This window comes from Castor canadensis, chromosome 15 (genome assembly GCF_047511655.1).
Source record: "Castor canadensis chromosome 15, mCasCan1.hap1v2, whole genome shotgun sequence".
Taxonomy (NCBI): domain Eukaryota; kingdom Metazoa; phylum Chordata; class Mammalia; order Rodentia; family Castoridae; genus Castor; species Castor canadensis.
In genome coordinates this window covers 19,862,664-19,887,883 of record NC_133400.1, presented here as the reverse complement: position 1 = coordinate 19,887,883, position 25,220 = coordinate 19,862,664, and the positions used below count along the sequence as shown (strand labels likewise).

The 25,220-nt window shown below is 42.7% G+C and overlaps 1 protein-coding gene across 5 annotated transcripts in view; it reads right to left on the bottom strand.

Annotated features, from left to right (window-relative positions):
• The window catches only part of Cmtm4 (CKLF like MARVEL transmembrane domain containing 4), a 57,443-nt gene extending 32,548 nt beyond the window's left edge, over nucleotides 1-24,895 (bottom strand). Inside the window, exon 1 of one of the 5 annotated variants that reach the window (XM_074055901.1) lies at nucleotides 24,615-24,895. In XM_074055901.1, the coding sequence (XP_073912002.1) occupies nucleotides 24,615-24,800 (186 nt within the window). In that variant the 5' untranslated portion in view covers nucleotides 24,801-24,895. Of the gene's footprint in view, nucleotides 1-905; nucleotides 926-24,614 lie in introns of those variants that run through there. The other 4 variants (XM_020174563.2, XM_020174561.2, XM_020174562.2 and 1 more) reach the window with 4 other exon arrangements.
• Nucleotides 24,896-25,220: the final 325 nt, after the last annotated feature.

Genomic DNA, 25,220 nt, shown 5'->3' with positions numbered 1-25,220 from the left:
TATGATTCTATTTATGCAACATTCTGGGGAAGACAAAAGTATCAGAATGGACCAAGCTCATGGATTTCCAGGGCTGGAGTAGAGGAGAGAGCTGGGGCAGCTCAATGGTAGAGTGCATGCTGGGCTCTGTCCCAGCATACCCAACACAGACAAGGGCATTCTGCACAATGCAAACAGTGTTCATCTATGATTAGGAAGCTTCCACCAAGTCTGCTTTCTTCTTTTAGATAACTGGTATATTCTGACTTTTTTGCTTAAATTAGTTAACACTAGTGGATTTCTTTAGAAAGTAATTTAAAAACAAGCAGAGAGGACTGGAGGTGTGGTTCAAGCAGTATAGTGCCTACTTTGCAAGGGTAAGATCCTGAGTTCAAACCCCAGTACCACCAAAAAAAAAAAAAAAAAAAAAAAAAACAGCAGAGAAGAAGGTGAAGGAAGGCTCCTCTGTGAAGCCTTTCCCAACCTCTCTCCAGTTTCTCTCTGCACCTCCCAGCATCCTTGTGGCTTTCTGAGCCTTGGTCCCTCTCCCCTCTCCTGCTAACTGCTGAATGACACAGGGCCTGTAAGTGCCTAGATTACCATCATTTTAATGCATGGTGGGGTGCCTGTCTCAGCAATCCTGTCCCCTATGAACACGGCTGGGCAATGATTGACTCAGCAACCAGGAACAGCATCACTTGATGACCATTAAACCATGTCCACAGGTAACTGGACATATATCCCAAGGGCGATGATTAATGTTCCACATCAGCTGAGAACACAGGTTCAGGTGAGGGCCAACCAATACAGAGAAAACATAAAAGCTGGCTTATCACTGCCCTGCTTCTAGATAAGGACTTGAGATTATTAGAACACAAGATAAGCTTCAAAATTACCCCAACATTAGCTAGCCTTCATAAGCTTACCATTCAAGAGTCAGCAACAGAATACACGACAAGGGGAGCAGAGCAGTCAATGGAAACAGACCTGGTGATGCAGGTGACACTGGTCATGCTGAAGCTGAAATGCCTGTCAGTTAAGGATGAAGCAAAAAACAAAATCCACATTGTTGGTGGGAGAGTCACAAATCTTTTCTCTTCTAGAATACTCTATTTTCACATCCACAGAAGTCTGTTCATTAATGTGAAATGCTATAAACATTAACCCAAAACCTTATTAAAATGGATATTTTTCTTTTTTTTCATTTTTATTTTATTCATATGTGCATATATTGAGTCATTAAAATGGATATTTTTCTATAAACCCTAGGATATGACAAGAATATCCCAGGGTGATAGTCAAAACATTTCCTTACTACTAAAAAAAAAAACCAAAACACTACAGCACTGTGATTTATCACTAATGTAGTAAGCAAGCCAGCCTGCAAGCCAACAGCCTACTGACTATGAACAATAAAAACAAATTAGAAAGCTTGAAAAAAAATCACAATTTGGGGATCTAGTTCAGCTAATGAATTAGGTCCAACTGTGCCTGTCTCTTCCACTGACTGCTGCTACCAACCCTGGAAGCAATGCCTGGAGCAGGTTTTCAGAGCAAGATTCTGAAAAAGAAGTAGTAGTAGGCATATGGAGAAGACGACCAGGACCAGATTGCTGGTACCCCTGCGCCCTCCAATATCCCATTTTTCCTCCAATATCCCGTTTTTCCTCCAATATCCTCTGTTTGGACCCAAGGTAGCCTCACATCCAGAAAAGGCAACCAAGGGCAGAATCCAGGCCAATTCCTTAATTCTAGCTAAAGATGTGGACAGGGAGATTCCTAACACTTGTGGATATGGGGAAAACCCTGGGTTTTATTCTCTTTTCCAACATATTTTCTTCTTTCGCTCTTATGTTCCAGATCCCAAGCAAGCCTTACATGGCAGAAGCAGATGGTGTGGGTGCCTCCCAGCTCCAAGGAAGGGCCTCTTGTGCACCATCAGAAGAGCTAGGGTGCCAAGGGGTGAGTGAACTCTTATTGTTTTTTCTTCCCCTGTCTTCCCACCATGTAACTTAGAATGTGGACACAGTTGTAGGATGTGTACAGTACAGCAGGGCAACTAAAGGGCCAGTTGTGGACACTGATCTGAAAGGGATTCTAAAGAACTGAAAGTACCGAGGAGAAGGTCGAAGGGGAAAGCAAACCCTTAAGGTTGTTCATAAATCCCTGGGCTCACCCCAGGTTGTACGTGTGTGGACCCAACCCTAAATAGCACATAAATACCGTGAGAATTTGAGCTGGAAGGTGTGGCTCAAGTGGTAGAGCACCTGCCTGGCAAGCATGAGACCCAGAAATCAAACCCCAGTACCATAAGAAAAAAAAAAAAAAACCTGAGAATTTAACTATAGGTCATGTCCCCCACCCAGGCCCCAAACTGGCCACAGGTTGGTAATAGGAAGGAAAGAAACAAATAGCCCTACAAAGGCTTTGAAACAGATACCATATTGAATCCTCAACCTCCAGAAGGCTGCTCAGAACCTGCCACCAGGTTGTCTGCCTCTAAAGCAAAACAAGGAAAATCAACATTCTTCATAGGATTTAAATAAGATCAGACTCTCACAGCATAATAACCAAATGCCCATGATATAAACCAAAACTAATTGATATACAAAGAGCAAGTGAAATAAATAGAAAGACAATCTCAGCAAAAAAATAGATGATATAAACAGCAAATGAAAAATTTAGCACTGTAAAACACAACATCTATAATAAAAATGGATGGGTTCAATAGCCAAAGTAGTTGACAGAGGAAAAGAATCAACGAACATGAAGATAAGTTACTAAATCTCAATTACAGAGGGGGAAAAAATGAACAGAGCATCAGAGACCGATGGGACAATATGAAAAGGTCTACTATTTCTATAATTGGAGAGAGGAAAATGAGTGTGAAACAGAAAAAGGAGTTGAAGAAATACGAGCTGACAACGTTCCCATATTTGCAAAGGACATCAATTTAAATAAAGACTCAGGATGGTCAGCAACCCTAAACAAACAAAAAAACTCAAAAAAAAAAAATCTATGTCCAGACCCATCATAACAAAACAACTGAAAACTGAGAAGGAAAAAGTCCTGAAAGCAACCAGAGAAAACTGCTGTGTCTTACACATGGAAACAATGATTTGGATGATTTGAACAATGATGTAGGTATGTCATCCGGAATGATGGAGGTCAGAAAGTAGAATAATGACATTTTTCAAGTGCTGAGAAACTAGCTGACAGCCCAGAATTGTGTATCCAGTGAAACTATCCTTTAGGAATACAGGAGAAATAAAGACATCCTCAGATAAATGAAAACCAAGAGAACTCAGAGCAGCAAGCCAGCTCTACATGTCCAACAGTTCTTCATAAGGGATAGAAATGGTACCAGAGGGAAACCTGCAACATCCTGGATGAAAGAAGAGCAAGAGAAATGGCAAAAACCTAGCTCAATGGAAGGATAAAATCCCTTTCCCTTGAAAGTTCTTTCAAAGATGACTGAGGGTTAAAAGCAAATTTAGAACATTCTCTGATGGAGTTTGGTGTACTGGATAGAAAAACAAGAGAAGAAAGTAAAGGGAGCTATGGTAGTGGCAAGGTTTTTACATTTTATCAGAAGTAATAAGGTATTAGTTATAAAGCAGACTATCAAATGTCAATTGTGTATAATGTGATTTTTAGAACACATGTTTAAAAACTATACAAAGATATTAGTCAAAACTCACTAGAACAATTACAATAGAACAATAGGAAATATTCAAACAATCTTTTAAAAAAGAAGAAAGGGAATAAAGAGGACATAAATACCAATATGGTAGGTAAAATCCAAACATTTTGCTGTATTTGGATCCTGAATGTCCCCCAAAGGTCCATGTGTTAATGGCTTAGTACCTGTGGTGGCATTATGGGGAGGCTGGAGCCCAGTGGAGGGCCTTAGGTCACTGGAGTAGTGCCCTCAAAGGAGATTGTGGGACTCCAGCCTTTCATTCTTCTCTTTGGCTTCCTGATCATGAAGTAGGTGTTTTTTCTCTATTATATGCTCTGGTTATGATTACTGTCATATCACAGTCCAAAAGTAACAGGGTCAGGCAATTATGGATTGAAACTTCCAAAACTGTTAGCCAAACTAAACCTTTCTCTTTGTAAGTTGTTCCAATCATGTGTTTTCCTATATTGATGAAAAGCTAACTGACATAAATTTTAAGATTAAATGTAGGCTGGGTGCTGGTGGCTCACGCCTGTAATCCTAGCTACTCAGAAGGCAGAGCTCAGAAGAATCTCAGTTTGAAGCCAGCCCAGGCAAGTAATTCACAAGATCCTATCTCAACAATAACCGTCATAAAAAAGGGCTGGTGGAGTGGCTCAAGGTGTAGGCCCTGAGTTCCAGCCCCAGTACCGCCAAAAAAAAAATAAATAAATGTAAACAGTATAAATACATACCAATTACAAATGGAGATTGTCAGAATGGATTTAAAAAAATAAGACCCAATTCTGTATCTATAAGAAACCCACTTCCAATATAATGACAGTGGTAAGTTATTTTTTAAAAAATGATGAACCGGGTGCTGGTGGCCCATGTCATATTACTTGTTACTTGGAAGACTGAGATAGGGAAGACTGAGGTTCAAGGCCAGCCTGGGCTCCATCTCCAAAACAGCCAGAGCAAAACAGACTGGAGGTGTGGCTCGAGGGGTAGAGTGCCTGCTTTGCAAGTGTGAAGCCCTGATTTCAAACTCCAGTCCCACCAAAAAAAAATATGCCACACAAATACCAATCAAGGAAAGTCAGAGTAAGTGTATTAAAATGAGACAAAGGATATTTCAGATCACAGAAAGTAGGCAGAGATAAAAAAAAAAAAGGAATATTACACAATAATAAAAGGCTGAAATCACTACGAAGATAAAACAATCCTAAATGTATGTAGAACGAATAACAGAAACTCAAAGTACATAGTGCCAAAACTTACCAATAGAAAGCTGCTGACCAATACAGTTAGGGACATTCCTTTTTCCATACCTGGTAGAAGCAGCAGACAGAAAATCAGCAAGAGTGTAGAAGTACTGGTAGATGGAAGTCCTAAATACAAGACTAAAACTATAAAACCCTTAGAAGAAAACAAGGCAAAAGCCTCATGGCATTGCATTTAGAAATAAATTCTTGAATGTGACACCAAAAGCACAGACAACAAAAGTAAAAATAGAGAAACAGTGCCATATCAAAATTTAAAACTCCAGTACAAAATACAGCCCACAGAGTGAAGAGGCAAACAATGGAGTAGAAAAAAATTTGCAAATTATATATAAAGGGTTAATATTCAGAATACATAAAATACTTCCCATAACTAAACATTAAATAATCCAATTAAAAATGGGCAATGGAGCCAGATGCCAGTGGTTCACACCTGTAATTCTAGCTTCTTGGGAGGCTGAGATCAGGAGGATGGCTATTCCGGGCCAGTTTGTGAGACCCTATCTCAACAGGAAATAGCTGGGCATGGTGGCATGTACCTATCATCCCAGTGGCAAGTGTAAAATAGAAGAATCACGGTCCTGGCCTACCTGGGTAAAAGCAAGACCCCATCTCAAAAATAACCAGGATTGGAGGCATAACCCAAGTGTTAGAGTACCTGCCTGGCAAATGCAAAGCCCTTAGTTCAAACCCTATTATCAGGAAAAAAATTAGAAAATATTTTGAAGTGAATGAAAATGAAAACAACTTATCAAAATTTGTAAGATGCTCTTAAAATAGTGCTTAAAGGGAATTTATAACACTAATACTTATAATAGAAAAGAATTCCTGGGCACCAGTGGCTCACGCCTGTAATCCTAGCTACTCAGGAGGTAGAGATCAGGAGGACTGTGGTTCAAAGCCAGTCCAGGCAAACAGTTTGAGGGATCCTATCTTGAAAATACCCAACACACACACACACACACACACACACACACACACACACACACACACACACACACACGGATTGGTAGAGTGGCTCAAGTGGTAGAGCGCCTGCCTAGCAAATCTTAAGAAAACAGAAAAAGAGCTGGTGGAGTGGCTCAAGAGGTAGAGCTCCTGCTTAGCAAATGTGAGGCCCTGAGTTCAAACCCCAGTATTACCAAAAGAATTAGTAAATATGTAAAAAATAAAACCTTTAAAAAAAAAACAGAAAAAGAGTAAAGTAATTCCAAAGTAGATAAAAGGAAATACAGAATTGAAAATAATCCCATTGAGAAACAGAAAAATCAATAAAACTAAAAACTAACTCAATTTACTAGCCAGACGGATGAAGAAAAAAATGTATCAATTATTAAAAATAAAAGGGAGGCTATCCCCACAGAAGAGGAAAGGATAAGGTAAGACTATTATAAGTAACTCTATACATAAATGACAATGATAAAAAACAGTTCTTGAAAGTCACCAACTATCAAAACTCACCCAAGAAGTAAAAATTAAGTAGTTTCATTATCAAATAAATTGAGTTACTAGTTAAAAATCTTCTAAAAATAACACTGTAGGCATATATGGTTTCACTGGCAAATTCTACCCAACATTTAAAAAAGAAAGAACATCAATTCTACAAAACCTCTTTTACAAAACAGAAGAGGAAAAAACACTTCCCAGCTCATTCTCACAGGCCAGCATTACCTTGGTAACAAAACAAAAGACACCTGAAGAAAACTGATAAGAAGGAGGATTCATAATACCTGATTTTAAGAATTACTGTAAAATTATAGTACTCAAAATGGCGTTCTATCAATGAGAGAATGGACATAGATCAATGACACAGAATAGAAAGCTCAGAAACAAACACATAAATACAGCCAAATGATTATTTTTCTTGGATTTTTTTGTTTGGTTGGTTTATTAGCTGGCTGGTTGGTTGGTTATTTGACACAAAGTCTCACTGTATAGACCAGCTTGACCTCAAATTTGTGTCCTCCTGCCTCAACTTCTTGAGTGCTGGAATTGTAGGCATGAGCCACCGTATCCGGTTCCAACTGATCTTTGACAAATACGGAAAGGTAACTCAATGAAGAAGGGACAGACTTTTCAATAGTGTTGAACGACAAACATTAACAGGCAACAATCTGAACCTCAAACTGAATTTTTTACCTTGTATAAAAACTCAAAAGGGGGCTAGAGGCGTGGCTCAGCTGTAGAGCACATGCCTGGCAAGTAGCAAGCCCTGAGTTCAAACCCAGTACTGCCAAAAAAAACACCAGTTTTTAAAGATTCAAAAGGGATCATAGATCTAAATGTGAAATTAAACTATAAAACTCTTAGAAAAAGAAATAGAAGTTTCTAGAAACTGAGATTCTTAGATATGATACCAGAAGCATAATCCATTAAAAAGCTGATAAATTTCATCAAAATTTAACCAGTTCGTCAAAAGATATTGCTAAGAGAATAAAAAGACAAGGCACAGAGACATATCTGACAAGGGCTTTATCCAAAGTATATACAGAATTCTCAAAATTCAAAAATAAGAAAACAAATTTTCCAAATAAAAAAGACCTAAACAGATAGTTCATTCAAGAGAATATATGGATTACAAATAAGCACAATATGCTTGACTTCTTTAGCAGTTTAGAGAAATACAAATTAAAATCACTATGAAATACTACTACAAACCTACTGGTATTGCTTTAAAAAAAAGAAAGAAAGAAAAGCAAAGCCAAGTGTGGTGTTGCACACCTGTAATCCCAGCACTCAGGATGCTCAGGGAGAAGGATGGCAAGTTCAGGTGCAGCCTGGGCTGCATAGCAAGACCCTGTCTCAACAAAACAAGAATGGGAGATAGGTAGGGAGGAGAAGAGAAGAGGAAGAGGAAGAGAAGAGAGAAAACAAGTGCTGGTCAGGAGGCAAATCAAACAGAATTGTCATATACTGTTGGTAAGAATGTAAAACAGTATAGCCATTCTGGGAAATTATTTATCCATTTCTTAAACAGTTAAGCATACACTTACCCCATGTATACCAATCTCACTCCTAGGAAACACTTTTTATTTTTTTGTAGTGGGCGGAGTGAACCCAGGGCTGTAGACATGCTAGGCAAGCACCTTACTACTAGGTACATTCCCAGTCCAATTGAGCCCCTTGGTATTAATCAGTGAAAGAAAAACTAGATTCACACAAAACCAGTATAGGAATATTTACAGCAACTCCATTCATAATAATCAAAAACTGCACACAACCCAATGGCCTTCAACAGTGAATGAATAAAGAAACTAAGGTAGAGCCAGGTGTTCCCAGCTATTCAGGAGGCTGAGGCATAAGCATCACAAGAGCCTAGGAGTTTGACACCAACCTGAGCAACACAGTGAAACCCCCATCTCTTAAAGGAAAAATGAAACTAAGGCACATATCTACAATGGGGAAACTGCTATTTCCCATTAGTCATTACTGATGATCAACGGTCATCAATGACTATTGATACAGCACAAGAACATGAATGAAGCTCAAATGCATCATAAGTGAAAGGCAGCACCAACAGTACATACCCTGTGAGTCCACTTCTACAACACTCTGGAAAAGACAACTATGGTCTTTCCCAGAAGACCACAGAAGTGCTTGGCAAGGCTTGAGAGACCTCAACAGAGGAGGAGGAAGTGTTGAGAGTTGGTGAAACTGTTCTGTATCCCAACTGTGATAGTGGCTAAATGAACATGTGTGTGCGTACATGTGTGTATGTATAAACTCATAGAACTGTATACCAAAAAAAACTCAGTTTACTATATGTTAATTTTTTAAAAGAACAATGCAGACCACCAACATTATTGGCATGTGTCCAAACCTCTACAGTACAAACTTTTGCCAGGTTTTTTAATATGCTCAGAAAGAAATTTCCTAATTTGATTTTTTTGTTTCATTCAAAATCATGAAATGACAAATTCTAAATTAGCTTAGCTATTTCTTCCAGATTGAAGAAAGAACAAAGTCTTCAATTTTGCCAGTCAACTGTGAAACGAAAGACCAATTTCCAAAATGGCAACCAAAATAAAACCAAGACTGGACCAAAAAGAGAGGCTAACAAAGCAAGGCACACCGTTTAAATGTTTGCTGACTTATGCTCTCTTCTGTTTGTATTCTGTATTCCCACAAAAAAAATCTTAAAAGCAATAATGTAATTCTGTATTTATAACTCAAAAAACCACTCTGGATAATACTCAAAGGCGAGTTACAGAATGGAATTTACAACAGCCCGTTTCTGTAAGTCTACACATGCAGGAACAAGGATAGAACACTGATATTTACCTATTAGTGGAGACCGTCCTCTCTGGCTAATGAGAATATTTGGCAATTTTTACTGTTGCCTTTATTTTTCTATAATAAGCTGATCTTTTTTTTTAAAGACACAAATACTTTTATAATCAGAAAATAAGGTTTTTTTCACATTCTGGAAAATCACATTCAAGTTAAAAATGTGATATTCATATTTAGACAAATGTGTGTGTGACTTCAACCGTGAGCCCCTTGAAATAAAGAAGCTTTGTAAGCCTTGTCCAGCCCCAGATCCCCAAAGATACTTCGCCAGATGTGTGGCTAGAGCAGGCAGCATAGAAACATGAGCAGCTTCTCAGGACAAGTGGTAAGTTAAGGGTCTCTGAGTAAAGTGGGGGAGGACTCAGGAAAGCGGCAAAAGTGGATGGATGAAAGGAGGCCTGTGAGTGATGGTGAGCAGGCAGATGGCTCCAGGAGATGGGGATGGGGGTGGAATCTGGAAGAGGCGTGAGGGAGAGAGGAGAGCTGCTGCAAAGTCTCAGTGATGGAGAGAGAATGGCCAGTGTGCTTGCTCACTACCGCGTGCAGAGCTGGCCAGGTATTCCCTCGCCCTTGACCCCCAAGGGAAGTGACTCCAGGCTGCTCCCCACAAAGGGTGTCATGTTCAAGACCTGGAGGAGTCACATAGAGGGGGTAGGCACTTGACCCCAGGACACCAAACTCCAACCTGGCCAGGCCCCTCAAGCTTGGCCCAGCCAAGAAAGCTCTACCCAGAGACATCTCACACTCTATGGGATGTAACCAATGAGGGCACATCAGCATGAGGGCAGGTAGTCCAAGCAGGGAAGAACATTTTAAGTGTCTATCAGAATACATTATGTGGGTTGGGGATGTAGCTCAGTGGTAGAGCACTTGCCTAGCATGCACAAGGCCCTGGGTTTGGTCCCCTGTGTAGGAAGGAGATAGATCATACGTACAGTTTAGGAACTGGAATGCCTGCAGTTATGCTTAAAAATTCTTTTATGATTCTACATTATAACACAGAGGGCAGTGCATGCACCACGATTCTGAGCACTGCACTGCACTGCACTTGTGTGTGCTGTACCCAATAGGGCAATGTGCACGGGCCCCTTAATATGGCTTTCCTTGAAGCAAGAGATGATGTTTCCCGCTCAAACAATAAAGAAGAGAGACAGAGGGAGAAAGGAGGGTAGACAGACAAGGCCACTCATGCACACACACAGTCGGGACCTATTCGACAGGAAACCCTGCTGCTAGGCTGCCACCTCTGCTACCACCAGACACAGACTGTTCCACAGACATTCTGCTTTGTTTTGTGATGCTGGAGATAAAACCCAGGGCCTCGTGCATACCAAGCAAGCGCTCTAGCACTGAGCTACACACCAGCCCCATAACAGATTTGGAGAGGGACGGAGAGTTTTCAATTTCAACAAATGGGAGCTTTTGTTGAGTAAGCAAGTCATCTACTTGTCTGTGCACAGTCAGTCATTAGGTACTGAATGCATCTTCATCTGCACAACTGAAGAAAATTCTGGAAGGTGCTGCGTATGTGTATGAATTCAAAATAAATCTGTTTTAAAGACTGTATTTGGAAGGTATCTTAAGTTTACATTTTGCTTAGTTTAGAATTCACTCTCTTATCTAGTTCAGCATCATATCTAAGCCACATCTGTAACATAAGTTTCTCAGTTAAATAATCAAGACACAGCTGTTGATACAGTGCTTGCCTAGCATGCATGAGGCTCTGGGTTTGATAACCAGCACTGGGGGGAAAAAAAAGAAAAGACATCACCTGCTTCACACAGCACCTTTGTGACAACTAGAAACAGATCCTGAAGATGTACATGATGGTACACAGCTATAATCCCAGCACATTAGAGGCTGAGAAAAGAGAATTACGATTTTTGAGGCCAGCCAGGCCTACATAGATCCTATCTTTTAAAAAAAATTTTTTTTTGTTTTAAATCCCCTCTAGGCTGATGAACTGGGAGCAGGCAACTTTTCCTCTCAGTGGACACTGCCCACTGTTAGGGCATAGAGCTTAGCAAACACAGTATGCAAAATGGCTCTCAGCCTCCCTCATCTTCTCAGGTGAACCAACTGTGCAGTGAACTACCTGCCCAACTGTACAAAGAAACCTTGGATAACAATGACATATAACAGGTTGTTGGAACTTTCTTCAACAGTAAGATTTCAGAACCAGTTGACCAAATACTATATTTGGCAGGTCTCAATGATCTATAGTTTAAGTATTAAGAAGTTTATTGTTGTAAACAGCTAGAATATTTTTAATTTCATTTTCATTTAAACTGATCCGGTCTGAGACACACTCTTAGACTTCATAGTTCATTTAAAACAAACAAACAAACCTGCAAGTCACCTACAGAGATCCAGAGCTGGGTACAAAGGACTTGTTCCATAAACTACTGGCCCTGAAGGACCCTTGGGAGCCTCTGGCAATTAGTCACTCCTTGGGGCTTCACTCTTCTAACTTGCATAGTAACCCCAGGTCTCCTGAGTCCCAGACCCACAGCTGTAGCTTCCCCAAGCACCTAGCAGAGGTGAAGAGGGGGAGATGTGGGCAAAACCACCACTCCACCTTCACCACACTTCAGAACCCCACACAGCCCAGCAGAGTAACTCACCCATGCCAGTGGGGGCCTGTTTTCCCAGCTTTAGTTCCCAAACCACATTCTACAAGGCAGGTGTGCTGTCAACTTATCCTGCCTTCACTTTGCTAGCAGAGAGATTAAGGAACTACTAGACAAAATTACATCCCCCAACACCAAGCCCTATTACAGTCCAAACCTGGGACTGCCCACCAGCTGCCTGTTCCAGGACATTTGCTCCAGCACTTTGCCTGAGCTGCTTCAATGCCTGTCCTTTAAACCTCAGAGTCAAGACTTGTCATATACAATGTTCCTGATGCTACTATCCTAAAAATGTCTAAGGCTCTTCACCATGCACTGGTCTCCGGTCTCCCATAATCATATAATGGGTAAGAAAGATCATGAAGGAGCCAGGGTGCAGCTCAATGGTAGAGTGCTTGTCTAGTATACACAAGACTTGGGTTCCATCCCCAGCACCTACTCCCAAAAAAAGAGACTATCAAAATTCACAGAAGTGCACAACACCTGGCTTCCCAAAAGGGAAAAGATCAAATCTTTGTCCCATACCAGAAGAAAGAACACCAGCCCAAGCAAGGTTCACTTTCCAGGGCCACCATCCAATTGGGTAGCTGCTGGCAAGTCACAACTTCTCTAAGGGTCAGATTCCTCACCTGTAGAACAATTCTGAGATTCTAGGCCAGGCACAGTAGTTCCACCTGTAATCCCAGTTACTTGGGAGGTAGAGATCAGGAACATTGAGGTTCGAGGCCAGCCCAGGCAAAAAGCTAGCAAAATCCCATCTCAACAAACAAGCCAGGCATGGTAGACACACCTGTAATTCCCCGCTACATGGTTGGCATAGATAGGTTGGAGGATCCAGGTCAAAGCCGGCCTAGGGCAAAAGCACGAGACCCTATCAGAAAAATTACTAAAGTAGAAAGGAATAGGGGTGTGGCTCAGGAGGGAGAGCACCTGCCTAGCAAGCATGAGGACATGAGTTCAAACCATAGTACCACCAAAAAAAAAAAAAATCATAAACTCAAGTCCAAATGGGGTCGATACTCTATAGCAGCTGCTCTAGCCTGGGAAGACGCAGAGGCCACTAACTCTTCCACCCCCAGAAACCCTGAGAACAGCTGGCAAAGGGAAGCAATGGAGTTTGTTCCCCTCCCTGGCCCCCACCAGCAGTGATGATGGATCTTTAAAACGGAGCAGCTATGGGGCTGGGGATGAGCCTTAGTGGAATAACACTTGTCTAGCCTGGCTTTGAACCCCAGTGCTCCCCAAAAAGGGAGGAGAGCAGGTGTTATGATTTTTATGGACATCTAATTACCGATCTTAATCTAACTCTAAAGTTATTCCTCTAACTCTTAATCTCAAGTTATACCCACTTACAGGGTTTGGCCTGAAAATGGCTGGGAGAAAGTACCTAAGCTAGAGCAGCAGCTAGCTACTACTGGAGAGCCATTGTTCCTGGTTTGTTTTGGGTTTTTTTTCTTTTTCTTTTTCTTTTTTTCCACTGGCACAGAAATGTCTAAGCCTCAAACTGTTTTTCATAGTTGTGCTGGAATAAACGGGAAACCACAAAAATGAAGGCTTCCATACCACCCATCATCAAATTGCAGAACTATCCACAATTTGATTAAACTGTGAACATTTTAAGCGTTTATTAACTCATTTAATTCCCAAATTTAACCATCATTTGAAAATCTGTGAAGCTTTTTTTTTTCTGTGCTGCTGGGATTGAACGCTGCATGCTAGGCAGGCACTTTACCACCAAGCTATACCCCAGCCCTCAGAAACTAAATTCTGGACTACAATATTCCTTATGCCCTCGCTGAGATGGCTGGCCGGCCTCCCTTTCCAGGCCCTGCAGACCTGCGCTCTTCACTTTTAATCAGAGAAAACAGCCGCTGTGACCTGCAGCCCCAATCACAGCTGGAGCTTGTCTTCTTCCTGGCTTGGCAGACATGAGCAACTCCCACCCTGAACATGTTCATCAGAAAACAGACAACTTCAGTAATAATTACAGAATCCTGGTTTTTATTTTACAATTTTCTAAGCAAAAAGCTTGGCAACACTTCTTATGGTTCCCCAACTTTTACAAAAATTTGTTTCCTAAGCAAAAGCTTCTGTTTCCCAGTAGCAATAGACACTTTTTTTAAAGTTAAAAAAAGAAAAAGTCAAGCCAGGCACCAGTGGCTCATGTCTGTAATCCTAGCTACTCAGGAGGCAGAGATTAGGATGATCGAGGTTCGAAGCCAGCCCAGGCAAATAGTTAGTGAGACCCTATCTTGAAAATACCCATCACAAAAAAAGAGCTGGCAGAGTGGCTCAAGGTGAAGGCTCTGAGTTCAAGCCCCGGTACCACAAAAAAAAAGAAAAAAAGAAAAAGTCATTGCAATAGCATGTTATTTCCATGCTTTCTCCCCAGTGTCTTCTATTTTAAATAGAATCCAACAGTTTATCTATGAGATGTTATTTTTCCCTTATGGATTCACTGTTTTCAAATACCTTTACCTTATAAACTATGTTAATAATCCATTTTTCTTTCATCATACAAATATGTACATGCAACAGCTTGCTCAGTGCCTTATGATGTGCTGGGCACTGTTTTAGACACTGGGGACATGGCGAACTTAAGCACGGTCTCTGACTCACAGAATGATAAAGCAGGACTGGGGATAGGGTGTGGGAAGTGTCCCATTGCAGACAGGGTGCTCAGGGATGGTCTCTCTTGAGCAGAGATTTAAAGAAAAGAGCCAAATCGGCATCTTGGGAAGGGGGTGCAGGATGGAAGAATAAACTCCAAGGTAGGAGTATATACTCATTAATCAAAATTAACCAAGTAAGCCAGGTGCTGGTGGCTCACACCTGTAATCCTAGCTACTCAGGAGGTAGAGATCGGGAGGATAGAGGTTCAAAGCCAGCTCGGGACAAATAGTTTGCAAGACCCTATCTCAGGGGAAAAAAGGGCTGGTGAAATGGCTTAAGGTGTAGGCGCTGAGCTCAAACCCCAGTACTGAAGGAAAAAAAATGTATACCAAGTAGCTTTAGTAGTAGCCTAATGTGTGGTAGCCTCACACTTGCCAAGCAAGTGTGAGGCTCTAGGTTCCAGCACTACCACCACTAAAAAAAAAGGTTAAAGCTTCTGATCAACACAAAACATGAAATAATCAGTACTAGAAAATTCCAAAGAAAAGTAATACAACTAATTAGTACTCAGGCCTTCATTCTGACTCTCAATCTCTCATTACTTCTTTAATAATTTTTAGGGACCCCGGGGGACCCCTCTCTGAAAACCAGTGGTCAACCACATTTTTTGTAAGACAGGTCACACATTGGGCTGAAGGCTGAATCCCCTTGAAGACTAAATCTTTCACATAACAATCTTCCCCACCAAAAAGTTAAAACTGCTTAAAAACAGGATAGTTTCCAAACACTCAACAGGTAAAATCTTTTCCCAAGGACATTTCTGTCCCTTCTGTGCACTGGTCCCATCCCCTTTTCAGTCAGCTGCAGCCCCTATACCACCCTCAACTGAGATCAAAGTTTAATTGCTGCTGTGCTGCCACCTGGGATGCTGAGGCCACCCGGTTGGGCAAATGTGTCCTGTTCTCTACTCTCTACTTCTCCCAATCTCCCCGACCTCCCTCCAGGCCCTCTGACATTCTTCTTGCTGAGGAACCCCAATCCTTTCTCAAAGTACTCTGCTTCTTCTCTCTCCTACACATACAGCCTGTTCCCAGGAATAATCTTATCTTCCAAACAAAAATATCAAGACATATTATGAGTTCACAGTTATGTGTCATATGAACTGCTATAGTTCAATGCTTGGAATAATTCATAAAGTAAAATGATTTTTTATAAAACAGGATATACGTATGCATGGTCTGATGAGGCAACACAGGAAACTGGGACTGTACAGGGAAATTTATTACCTGTGATCGCCATCACAGGCCCTCTGCCTTTGACTACTGCTTATTCCCTAAAAACAACTTTATTTTTCTGAAGAAATCTGACAACATCCTACAAAAGGATTTGGGGCTGCTTCCAGGAATAAGGATTGTATCCTCTTGTAGAGGCAGTGACAGCAGCTGTGAGTTGAAAGCCAAAAATGCTGGTATCCCCAAGTGATTTCAATAGTTCAGGGAGGATCACCATGGAAACAACTCAGTCCCAGCTGCCATTAGAAAGCCTCATCCTGGTGGCATCGGTTGAACGTGTGGTACAGCTCAGGTGCATCTAGCACTACTCTGGCCTGAAAATCCACCTCTCTCAAGGACTTAAGTAGTCTGTTTTTCTATTGCTATAACAGAATACTTGAGACTGAGTAATTTATAAACAAAAGTTTCATTTGGATCACAGTTCTAGAGTCTGGGAAGTCCAAGAACATGGTTCCAGCAGCTGCTTGGCTTCTGGTAAGGGCCTCACACTGCTTCAACTGAGGGTGGAAAGAAGGGCAAGTAGTATGTACAAAAAAGAATGCATGAGAGGTAGCCTAGTTTTATAAACAACCCATTCTCACAATCGCCAATCCAGTCCTGCAAGCAGGAGAACTCAGAGAACTCACTGCAAAAGAAAGGCATTAATGGCTCCACATCCATGAGACAAACCCCTCCCATCAGGTACCACTTCCCAACACCGCCAAAAATTAAGGTTCCAACACGTGAACTTTGGGGGGACACACTCAAACCATAGCAGCATTGGTGCTAAGAAGCACCCAAGACTCAGGAGGATACTCATAAGTCCTGTCCTCGCCTCTGGGCACCCTCTGGAGTCCATAACCTGAGAAAGACACTGCCCAATTTGTAATTATAAGCAACGGTGCTCCAGCGCTGTCAAGAAAGAATTCATCTGGCCCCATAGCCCAAGAGGAGCCATAAAGACTTATAGAGCTCACAGTTCCCCATTGCTGTACTTGTGGTAAGCACACTGCAGGCTGGGGACACATTGAGACCTTCAAGTATGTTGTGGGGAAAATGTTGCCCAAGTCTGTACCTTTTTAATATTCAGAAATGTGATGGGATTGTTCTTTGATATAGTAAAAGCACTCCTTGAAATTTAACATAAAAATTGCAACAATTCAGAAGATCCAGGCTATACTCAAAAGGACAATGACTGATGTGGTCTTCTAACGGCAAAAGCTGGAACCACCATGGTGGGCCTTTGCCAGCGAGGATCTTAGCAACCTTTAGAAAGACAGCATTCCAAAGTCTTTTCATTTGCATCTGTCAAACTAAGATGACTTTTGACGACTTTCTTCTAATATCCTTCAATGTTACAACGTTTTAACTAATAAATAAGACAGGTAAACTTCTTTCAAATAGAAGTTTTCCATCAGCATCAACAAATATATTAAGTACTAGCTTCTGTGCTGAATGCTTGTTTTTTACATGAAAATGTACTGCAAAGAATTTTAAGCTTTAAGTTTATTCAAGTGGTCTGTGTTACCTAACTCATTCTCCCCAAGGACCTCCAAATTACAAAGCAAAATAGTGAAAGGTGAATTAAAGATTATGGTCAGTATATTAGCTGTGAGGCTAATCCATACTAAGGCAGAGCTAGTAAGAGAAAACATCTGGTAATTTTTGAATAGAAGGTACTTACATGTGATATAAAATTCAAATGCGATAGCGTTACACAGTGAAAAATGTCTCCCTGCCACTGAGGTTCTCAGCAACTCAGTTCCCCAGCTTCTATCATTTCAAAAATATTCTACATCTTTAAGCCTGTTTGAGCTGCTATAATAAATTACCTTAGACTGAAAATATATAAGTAGGAATTTACTGCTTACAGCTCTAGAAGCAGGAAAGTCCAAAAACAAGGTGCCAGCAGATTCTGTGTCTGGAAAGGGCCTGTTCCTCACAGATGGTACCTTCTATGTGTTCTCACATGGGGTAAGGGAAAGTACATTTCCTTCAACATCTGCTTTATAAGGGCACTAATCCCACACCTAAGCGCTGAGCCCTCATGAGTTAATCACTTCTCAAAAGGCTCCTCCTCTTTTTCGTTGTTTTGTTTTTTGAGACAGGGTCTATATAACTCAGACTGGCCTCGAACTCCTGATTCTCCTGCCTCCTGCCTCCACCTCCTGAGTTGCTGGACTACAGATGTGTACCACCACATACAGCTAGGGCTCCACCTCTTAGCACTAGCTCAATAAGTACTAGATTCCAATTTACGAATTCAGCAACAGCATTCAGATCATAGCAAGCACCCACAGATTTTGATAATTTGGGGGTCACTAGCACAACTTCTAAGTGAGGAGATCAGTGGTGGCCTAACTTGAACAAGAGTGAACACATGACTTGCCAGAGTCTCGTGGCTGATAAGAGACACAAAGTCCATACTCTCAGGAAACGCCTCTCCCACCACACCCCACCCCACCCAAACACACACGGCTAACTTGACTTTTCACATACATTTAAAATCAGCTTTCTACAAAATCTTGCTGGGATTTTGGGATTGTGTTAAAACTCTAAATCATATGTAGAGAATTGATAATTTAATTCACTAAATTTTCCAGTCCATGAAACACAGTATTATCTGTCCATGTCTCTAGGTTGTCTCTAATTTCTTCCTCCAATGATTTGCCGTTTTCACTATGCACATCTTGTACATGTTTTGGCAGACTTACTTCTAAGTATTTCATTCTTTTCAGAGCTATTGCAATCGCTTCTTTGTTTTTTTACCTCAATTTCCCTGGACTGGGAGCATGGCTCAAGTGGTAGAATGCTTGCAATTCCCAGTACCAAAAAAAATTTTTCCAGTGATCTACTGGTAGAGAAACAGTTGATTTTTATGTGATCTTATATACTACAACCCTGCTAGCTCATTTGTTAGTTCTAGCTTTTTTACAGATCACCATGGGATTATGTAGAAAGATATTATGCTACCAGCAAATTAAGTTTGCTTTCTTCTTTCCAATCTGTGCTTTCTACTCTCCCCTGCCCCCAGTACCAGCTAGAGCTTCCAGTGTGTGCTCAGAGTAAACACCATTGCCAGGTCCCATACATTCTTTCCTGTAAGTGGGAAGTTTGCTATAGAACTTCCAAGTTTGCTGAGAGCACAGATCATAAACGAGTGAGTTTTGTTGAATGTTTTTGCTGCATCAACTGCTATAATCATGTTTTTTCTTCTTGAAGCTGTTAATACAGTGGAGTGTATCTACTGACTTTTGGAAACTGCACCAGCCTTTTGTTCCCGGGATAGTCTTTTAATATACTTGCTGGATTTTAATTTCCTAGTTATTTTGCTAAGGAGTTTTGTGTTTGCATTCACGAATAATACTAATCTGTCATATTTTCTTTTCTTTTTTTTTTCTTGGGTTTTTGTTTTGTTTTGTTTACAGTAACTGGGGTTTGAATTCAGGGCCTCATGCTTGCAAGACAGGTGTTCTACCACTTCAGCTACTCCTCCAGCCCTTTTTTGTGTTGGATATTTTCAAGATAGGGTCTCAAGTACTGTTTTCCTATGACTGGCTTTGAACCACAATTCTCCTGATCTCTTCCTCCTGAATAGCTAGGATTACAGTGTGAACCAGTGGCACCCAACCATCATGTTTTCTTGAACAATCTTTGTACTCTACATTTAATGCCCTTTTCTGAAATCCTGGATGATTTTACTATCGTTAATCACCATAAAAACTGACAAGTAACTAGGTGCACCGCAAACAAAACAAAACAAAACAAAAAACCTTCAGAGTAGTTATAACTTTGCTTTTCTGCTAGAATTTATTTGATTGCAAGTGTCCTTGATCAGAAAGACAACAATCTCCCTAAGGCAAAATAAGACTGTTTTTACAAGGAGCCCCATTGTTGGTAGACCTGAGAATCCAGTGTAGCATAACCCTCTACTTCATCACACACATATGTATAACTTCAGAGACAGGTGGAGCAAGGAGCACAGGGAATCTTCAGTTCTAAACAAAATGTACAACACATCATGATGACAGGGTCACTTTGTTTGCAACAAGCTGCGCCTGGTCTTTTGAACAGCTCTTCAAAAGCAGAAAATCAAGAGTCCAACTCAACTGACCCTCAGGTGACCCAGCCCCTCCAGCACAGTGGGGGACAGGTGGCACTGATAAGCTCCAGGCTGTGTCTATGACCAGTCACTTCCCAAGGTTGCAGCTTTGTAAATGTGGCTGTTTTTATGTTGTATGTAGTTGCTTTCATATATTTTCCCACTGTGTGTTTTCCATTTTGGTTTTTTTGTTTGTTTGGTTTTTTTGGTGGTACTAAGGTTTGAACTCAGGGTCTCACACCATATTTTGGTTTTGTTTCTGTTTTTTATTGATTATCCCAGTATATTCCCCAGAAAGCAATAAAACTGCCAGGGATCATGTTGAGCAGTTAGAGATGAAAAACTGACAAGGTTTCCATCAAATAAAAACCATTCATTACTCGCCCCTAAAACGCAAATACTCAAATTTGCCTTTAAGTTTCCTAAGAAAGCACCTTGGGTTACTTTAATCCCTTAACTCTTACAATTCCTAAAATGCTCAATTAATCATTACCACCCACATTCTACTAGGGGAAGCCAGACCTGAACCTGGAGTTCAGACATTTCAAGATCAGCAGAGATAAAATTTTAATTTAAATATGTACTGTTACTCATGTTATAAAAAGTGCAATACAAGCTGGGCACCGGTGGCTCATGTCTGTAACGCAGGAGGCAGAGATCAGGAGGACTGAGGCTCGAAGCTAGCCTGGGCAAGTAGTTTGAGAGACCCTATCTTGAAAAAAGACACATCACAAAAAAGTGCTGGTGAAGTGGCTCAATGTGTAGGCACACTGAGTTCAAACCCCAGCAGCGCAAAAAAAAAGTGGTGCTACACAAGTGCATGGTCAGAAGGTCAACTGAGCATGGGAGGGGCTTGATAAAGAAATGTGAAACAACCAGAGCTTCCTGAGGGGTCTTCTGGAAACTGAAATGCCTTTCAAAAGGCCATGCCTCATTCACAGAGGGAGCAGGCCTATAGGTGAGGACGCAGCACCCCATGCCTACAGATAGCACACTGCCCATGGTGAAATTAGAACCCTTTTATGTCTAGTGCCCCAGCACTGGAAAATCTCACCCAAGGAACCAGGCTGCCCAAAGGTCACAGAGACATCCTTGGCCAGGAGGTCTTCTGCACTAAAAGCCATGTGTTCAGGAGGTGGAAAGAGCAACTATGAAACCAAAGCCCAGCTCCGCCACCCCACAAAGACTCACAACCTTTGGGTCTTGATCTCCTCATCCAGAAAGTGGGATGACAAGAGTAGAGCAGCCACTCACTAATGCTGCCTGCAGTTAGTATTAAAGTCTTGTCCAATCCAAGGCCTGCTCCTAAATCATGGTATATATAACATGCTTACCCACCCCATTCCAAGAGCAAAACTGGTCATGTGTGTGTGTGTAAAAAACAGTAAGCAAAAGGCCTACATTAACTATGCATATTTCAATAAAACCAAATGATCTCACAGAATTCACACTCATAAGAAGAAAGGAGGTAATTTGTATCAGTTATTAAAATCAACTTTTTACACAAAAAGTGCACATTTAGAGCTAGGAGTGTGACTTAAGAGACAGAATACCTGCCTAGCATGCATGAGGCCCTGAATTCAAACTACAAAAAAAAAAAAAAAAAAGGACAAATTTTTTGTTTAGTATAAACCTTCTCCCCAGCTAAGAAAGCAAGAGATAGGTCCAGGTTTCATTTAGTAAACACAATCTATGAAATTGTACTGATTTTTATAATACTTCTGATTAGTTTTACTATCAAACAATTCATTTAAACTACATTTAATTCAAATAATAATTATGATCTGGGATGACATACCTACCATATTTCTTCAGAGACAGGAAATATTAACTAGCAACAATAGCTAACATTTATTACACACCAATTAAATGCCTAATGAGTGAGATATTAATTTTTATATATTGCCTTATTCCCTTAATCTTCTGAAGGCGGTATTGGCTCATTTTATAAAAACATCTCACCCTTAAGGTTGACAATTATGAATGGTTCTCAGCATCTCTGTGAGGTTCTTAACACTAAAATGATAAAGGCAGGGTGGCAGAGTGGCTCAAGTGGTAGAGTGTGCCTGCCTAGCAAGCATGTACCCTGAGTTCAAACCCCAATACCACCAAAATAAAAGAAATGATAAAGGCAGGTAGGTCTCAAACTTTCCCGTGCATGTGGCTCCCCTGGGGAATTGTGTTAAAATGCAGATAATGGTCCTGAAGCTGCTGATTCTAGCAAGCTGTCAGGTGAGGACAGTGATGCTGCTCTGTAGGTTGTAGCAGAAGCAGCAAAGATCTACAGGTTGCAATAGGTCACACACTACAAAAAGTGTCTATAAAGATTAAACCATGGGTCAGATGTGAGGGTGCACACCTGTAATCTCAGCTATTAGGGAAGCAGAGATCAGGAGGATCTCGGTTCAATGTCAGCTAAGCAAAAAATTAGGTAGACCCCTCTCCTCCATCTCAAGAAAACAAATTGAGTGTGGTGGGTCATATCTGTAGTCCCCACTACTCAGGAGTTATAAGTAGAAGGATCGCAGTCCAAGGCCAACCCTGGGCAAAACGTAAGGCCCTTCTTAAAAAATAACTAATGCAATCAAGGGCTAGGGAAATGGCTCAAGTGGTAGAGCACCTGCTTAGCAAGCACAAGGCCCTGAGTTCAAGCCTCAGTATAATCATTTTCTTTCAGAGGGGTTCCCCCTAAAAACCCTGATTTCTATCAAGGCTAAGAAGCCAAGTACATCAAGACCATCATGCTGCCACACTCTTCAATTGGGTCCCTTTCCTTCACTTGCCCATATATGATGTGTAATCTGTCAATGTTTAAATTCTAGAGATTAGACAAATGGCACAGTTAGGGGAGATTTTAGAGACTGGCCCCAAAAATGCTTCTGGATGAAAAGTAATGCTCTGAACAACAGTACCTTTCTAAAGGGTAAATAAATACCACTGGCTTCCATTTCTGGCCATAAGTGACAAAGTTCCAGCAATACCGATAATTTTACACTTTATACAAACTACTGGATTTCAATTCTTTTACCTGATCCTCTGAGTGGCAAGTTAAAGTTCGCTAGTGGCAAGCTCTGTTTGCTTTCAAAAGCCCACAGAGTAAACAAGCAAGGCCTGTACTCCACCTGGGTCTAACTTTAGCCCTGCCCTTTTCTTACTCATTTCTGATTCTCAGTATATCAGTATATTACTCATATCTGATTATCAGTATCCTGGCTGGCTGCCCCTTTTTAAAAAGTGATTACATACCTCCCCCCATGTTCCTACATGCCACCTACATTCTCTTTGCTAACAGCAATGCCTAACTGCAGAACCAATACAACTTTGAGAACATTCCAGTTTACCAGATTAAGATCAGTTTAAAATTCTAAAAACAGATAACCTTATCTTTCCTTAATGTCCCTCAAAAATACCTTCCAGCAATCAGCAAACTAAGCCTTCCACCCAAAAGAGAAATAAAACAACCTGTGATTTTTGAAATGTACAGTGGGACCTTTATTTAAAGGGTATCAGCACCAGGAGCTCACACCCATTGCCATCCTAGCTACTTGGGAGACTGAAATCTGGAGGATCAGTGTTTGAGGCCAAATAGTTCATGAGACTCCCCATCTCCAAAACAACCAGTGCAAAATGGACTGGAGGTGTGGCCAAGAGGGGCTTTACAAGCACAAAACTCAAGAGTTCAAATCCCAGCCAGTCCCACCAAAAAAAATAAACAGTGTCCATGCATTATATTATTCCCAAGAACAGTTATTCAACGAAGCACAAGAGGACCAATGCTTCCAGAAATAAAATGCACATACGTTGCAGTTCCCTGCAAATGGTTTCTGTGGCCGGCTAAGAAGTCTATAAAGTTTTGAGGCTGGGCCTGGGAGAAAGGCCTATCTGAGGTAGGGAATAAGGGGACACATAGGTTTGTCTGAACCGGGGCATGCCCTGTCCACAAACGAGCTAAGCCACTTCCCAAAATGGCCTACCACAAAACCACAAAACAAGAACAGGGCTGATGGGACCCTGCCCTGGACACCGTGCAGGCTAAAAACAAGGACCCTGAGAGATGAGCTCTACTATGCACAACTCCCACCAGAAAGTTTCCCGTTTCCTCCCCAACTGGCCGCCCGCCCCCTCCCGGAGTGACTCAACTCTGGGTTCCAACTGGGCAGTGCCAACCGTGCTGGGGCGGAAGATTCCGGGATGCTAGGGGATTCAGACCTCTGCAGAATAAAGTGGAAGCCAGTGGGCAGATCTGGACTTCCCCACCACATCTGGACTACACGCCTCCAGTCAACCGATACTTATTGAGCGTCCACCATATGCCTGGCACCCTGCTAGACACCATGGAGGAAACCAAGCCCCAGTCCCAGACTCTGGAGGTAGAAACAGACAAGGACAGTCCCGGGGTTGCGCGGGATCCCCAAAACCTGCCACAAGTTGCTAAACCCAGTGGTACCCCAGTGACTGCCTGACTCCTGCGCCAGGCTCCGCGCTCCACCAAGCGGGGTTGATGAGGGCGGGAGAGAACAGGTAGGCCTCGGGGCAGGTGTGCAGGTAGGAGGCACACCTCAGACTGCAGGGCTGGAGAGGGCAGGCTCCACGTTGGGCGGGGTCCCCAGAGAAGGAAGGGCAGAAGGGAGCCCGGGGGAGAGGGCTGCGAGGAGCGGAGATAGCGAGGCGAAGGCGCGGCGGCGGCCGGTCCGGCCTGCGCCCCCACCCGCGGGCGCGGGGTGCGGGGAGGGAAGGCGCGGGCTAGGCCGCCGCCGGGCACCTGGGGCCCCGCCTGGCACCTACCACTTGGGCGACCTTGAGGCGGCCGAGCGCGCCGCGCAGGTAGTCGGGGTCGCAGCGCAGGCCGGCCAGTCCGCGGCGCTGGCTCACCGGCTCGGTGGTGGGTTGGTACGGGCTGCTGGCGCCCGAGATCATGGAGGTGCTCGAGGCCTCGCCCTCGAAGCCGTCCAGCTCCTCGCCGCTCCTCATGCTGCTGCCCGGCCCGGGCCGCCTAGCGCGGCCGGCCCCCGGCGACTGGAGCGGGCGGGCTCAGCGGGGCCGCCGCATCGTCACCGCCGCCTCCCGACTGCCCGCCGCGGCCCGCCCCGCCGCCGCCTCCTCGCCCGCAGCCCGCTGCCGCTGCGGCCGCGGCTCGGTCCGCTCGGGCTCGGCTCCCGCCGCCTCGGCAGCGGAAAGGGAGAGAGGCGGGAGCGGGCGCAGAGGGAAGGAGGCGGGAGCCGCGCGCCGGCCCGGAGGGGGCGGAGCAAGCGCCCGCCAGCCCGCCGCTCGGCGGCGCTCCACGGCCCGGCGAGGGGCGGGGCGTGGGCGGGGCGTCGCGTCCTTGGCCCCGCCCACGTCCCGCCCTTACCTGCGCTGAGAGAGAGTCCGGACCCTGGTGGGCGTCGGCGG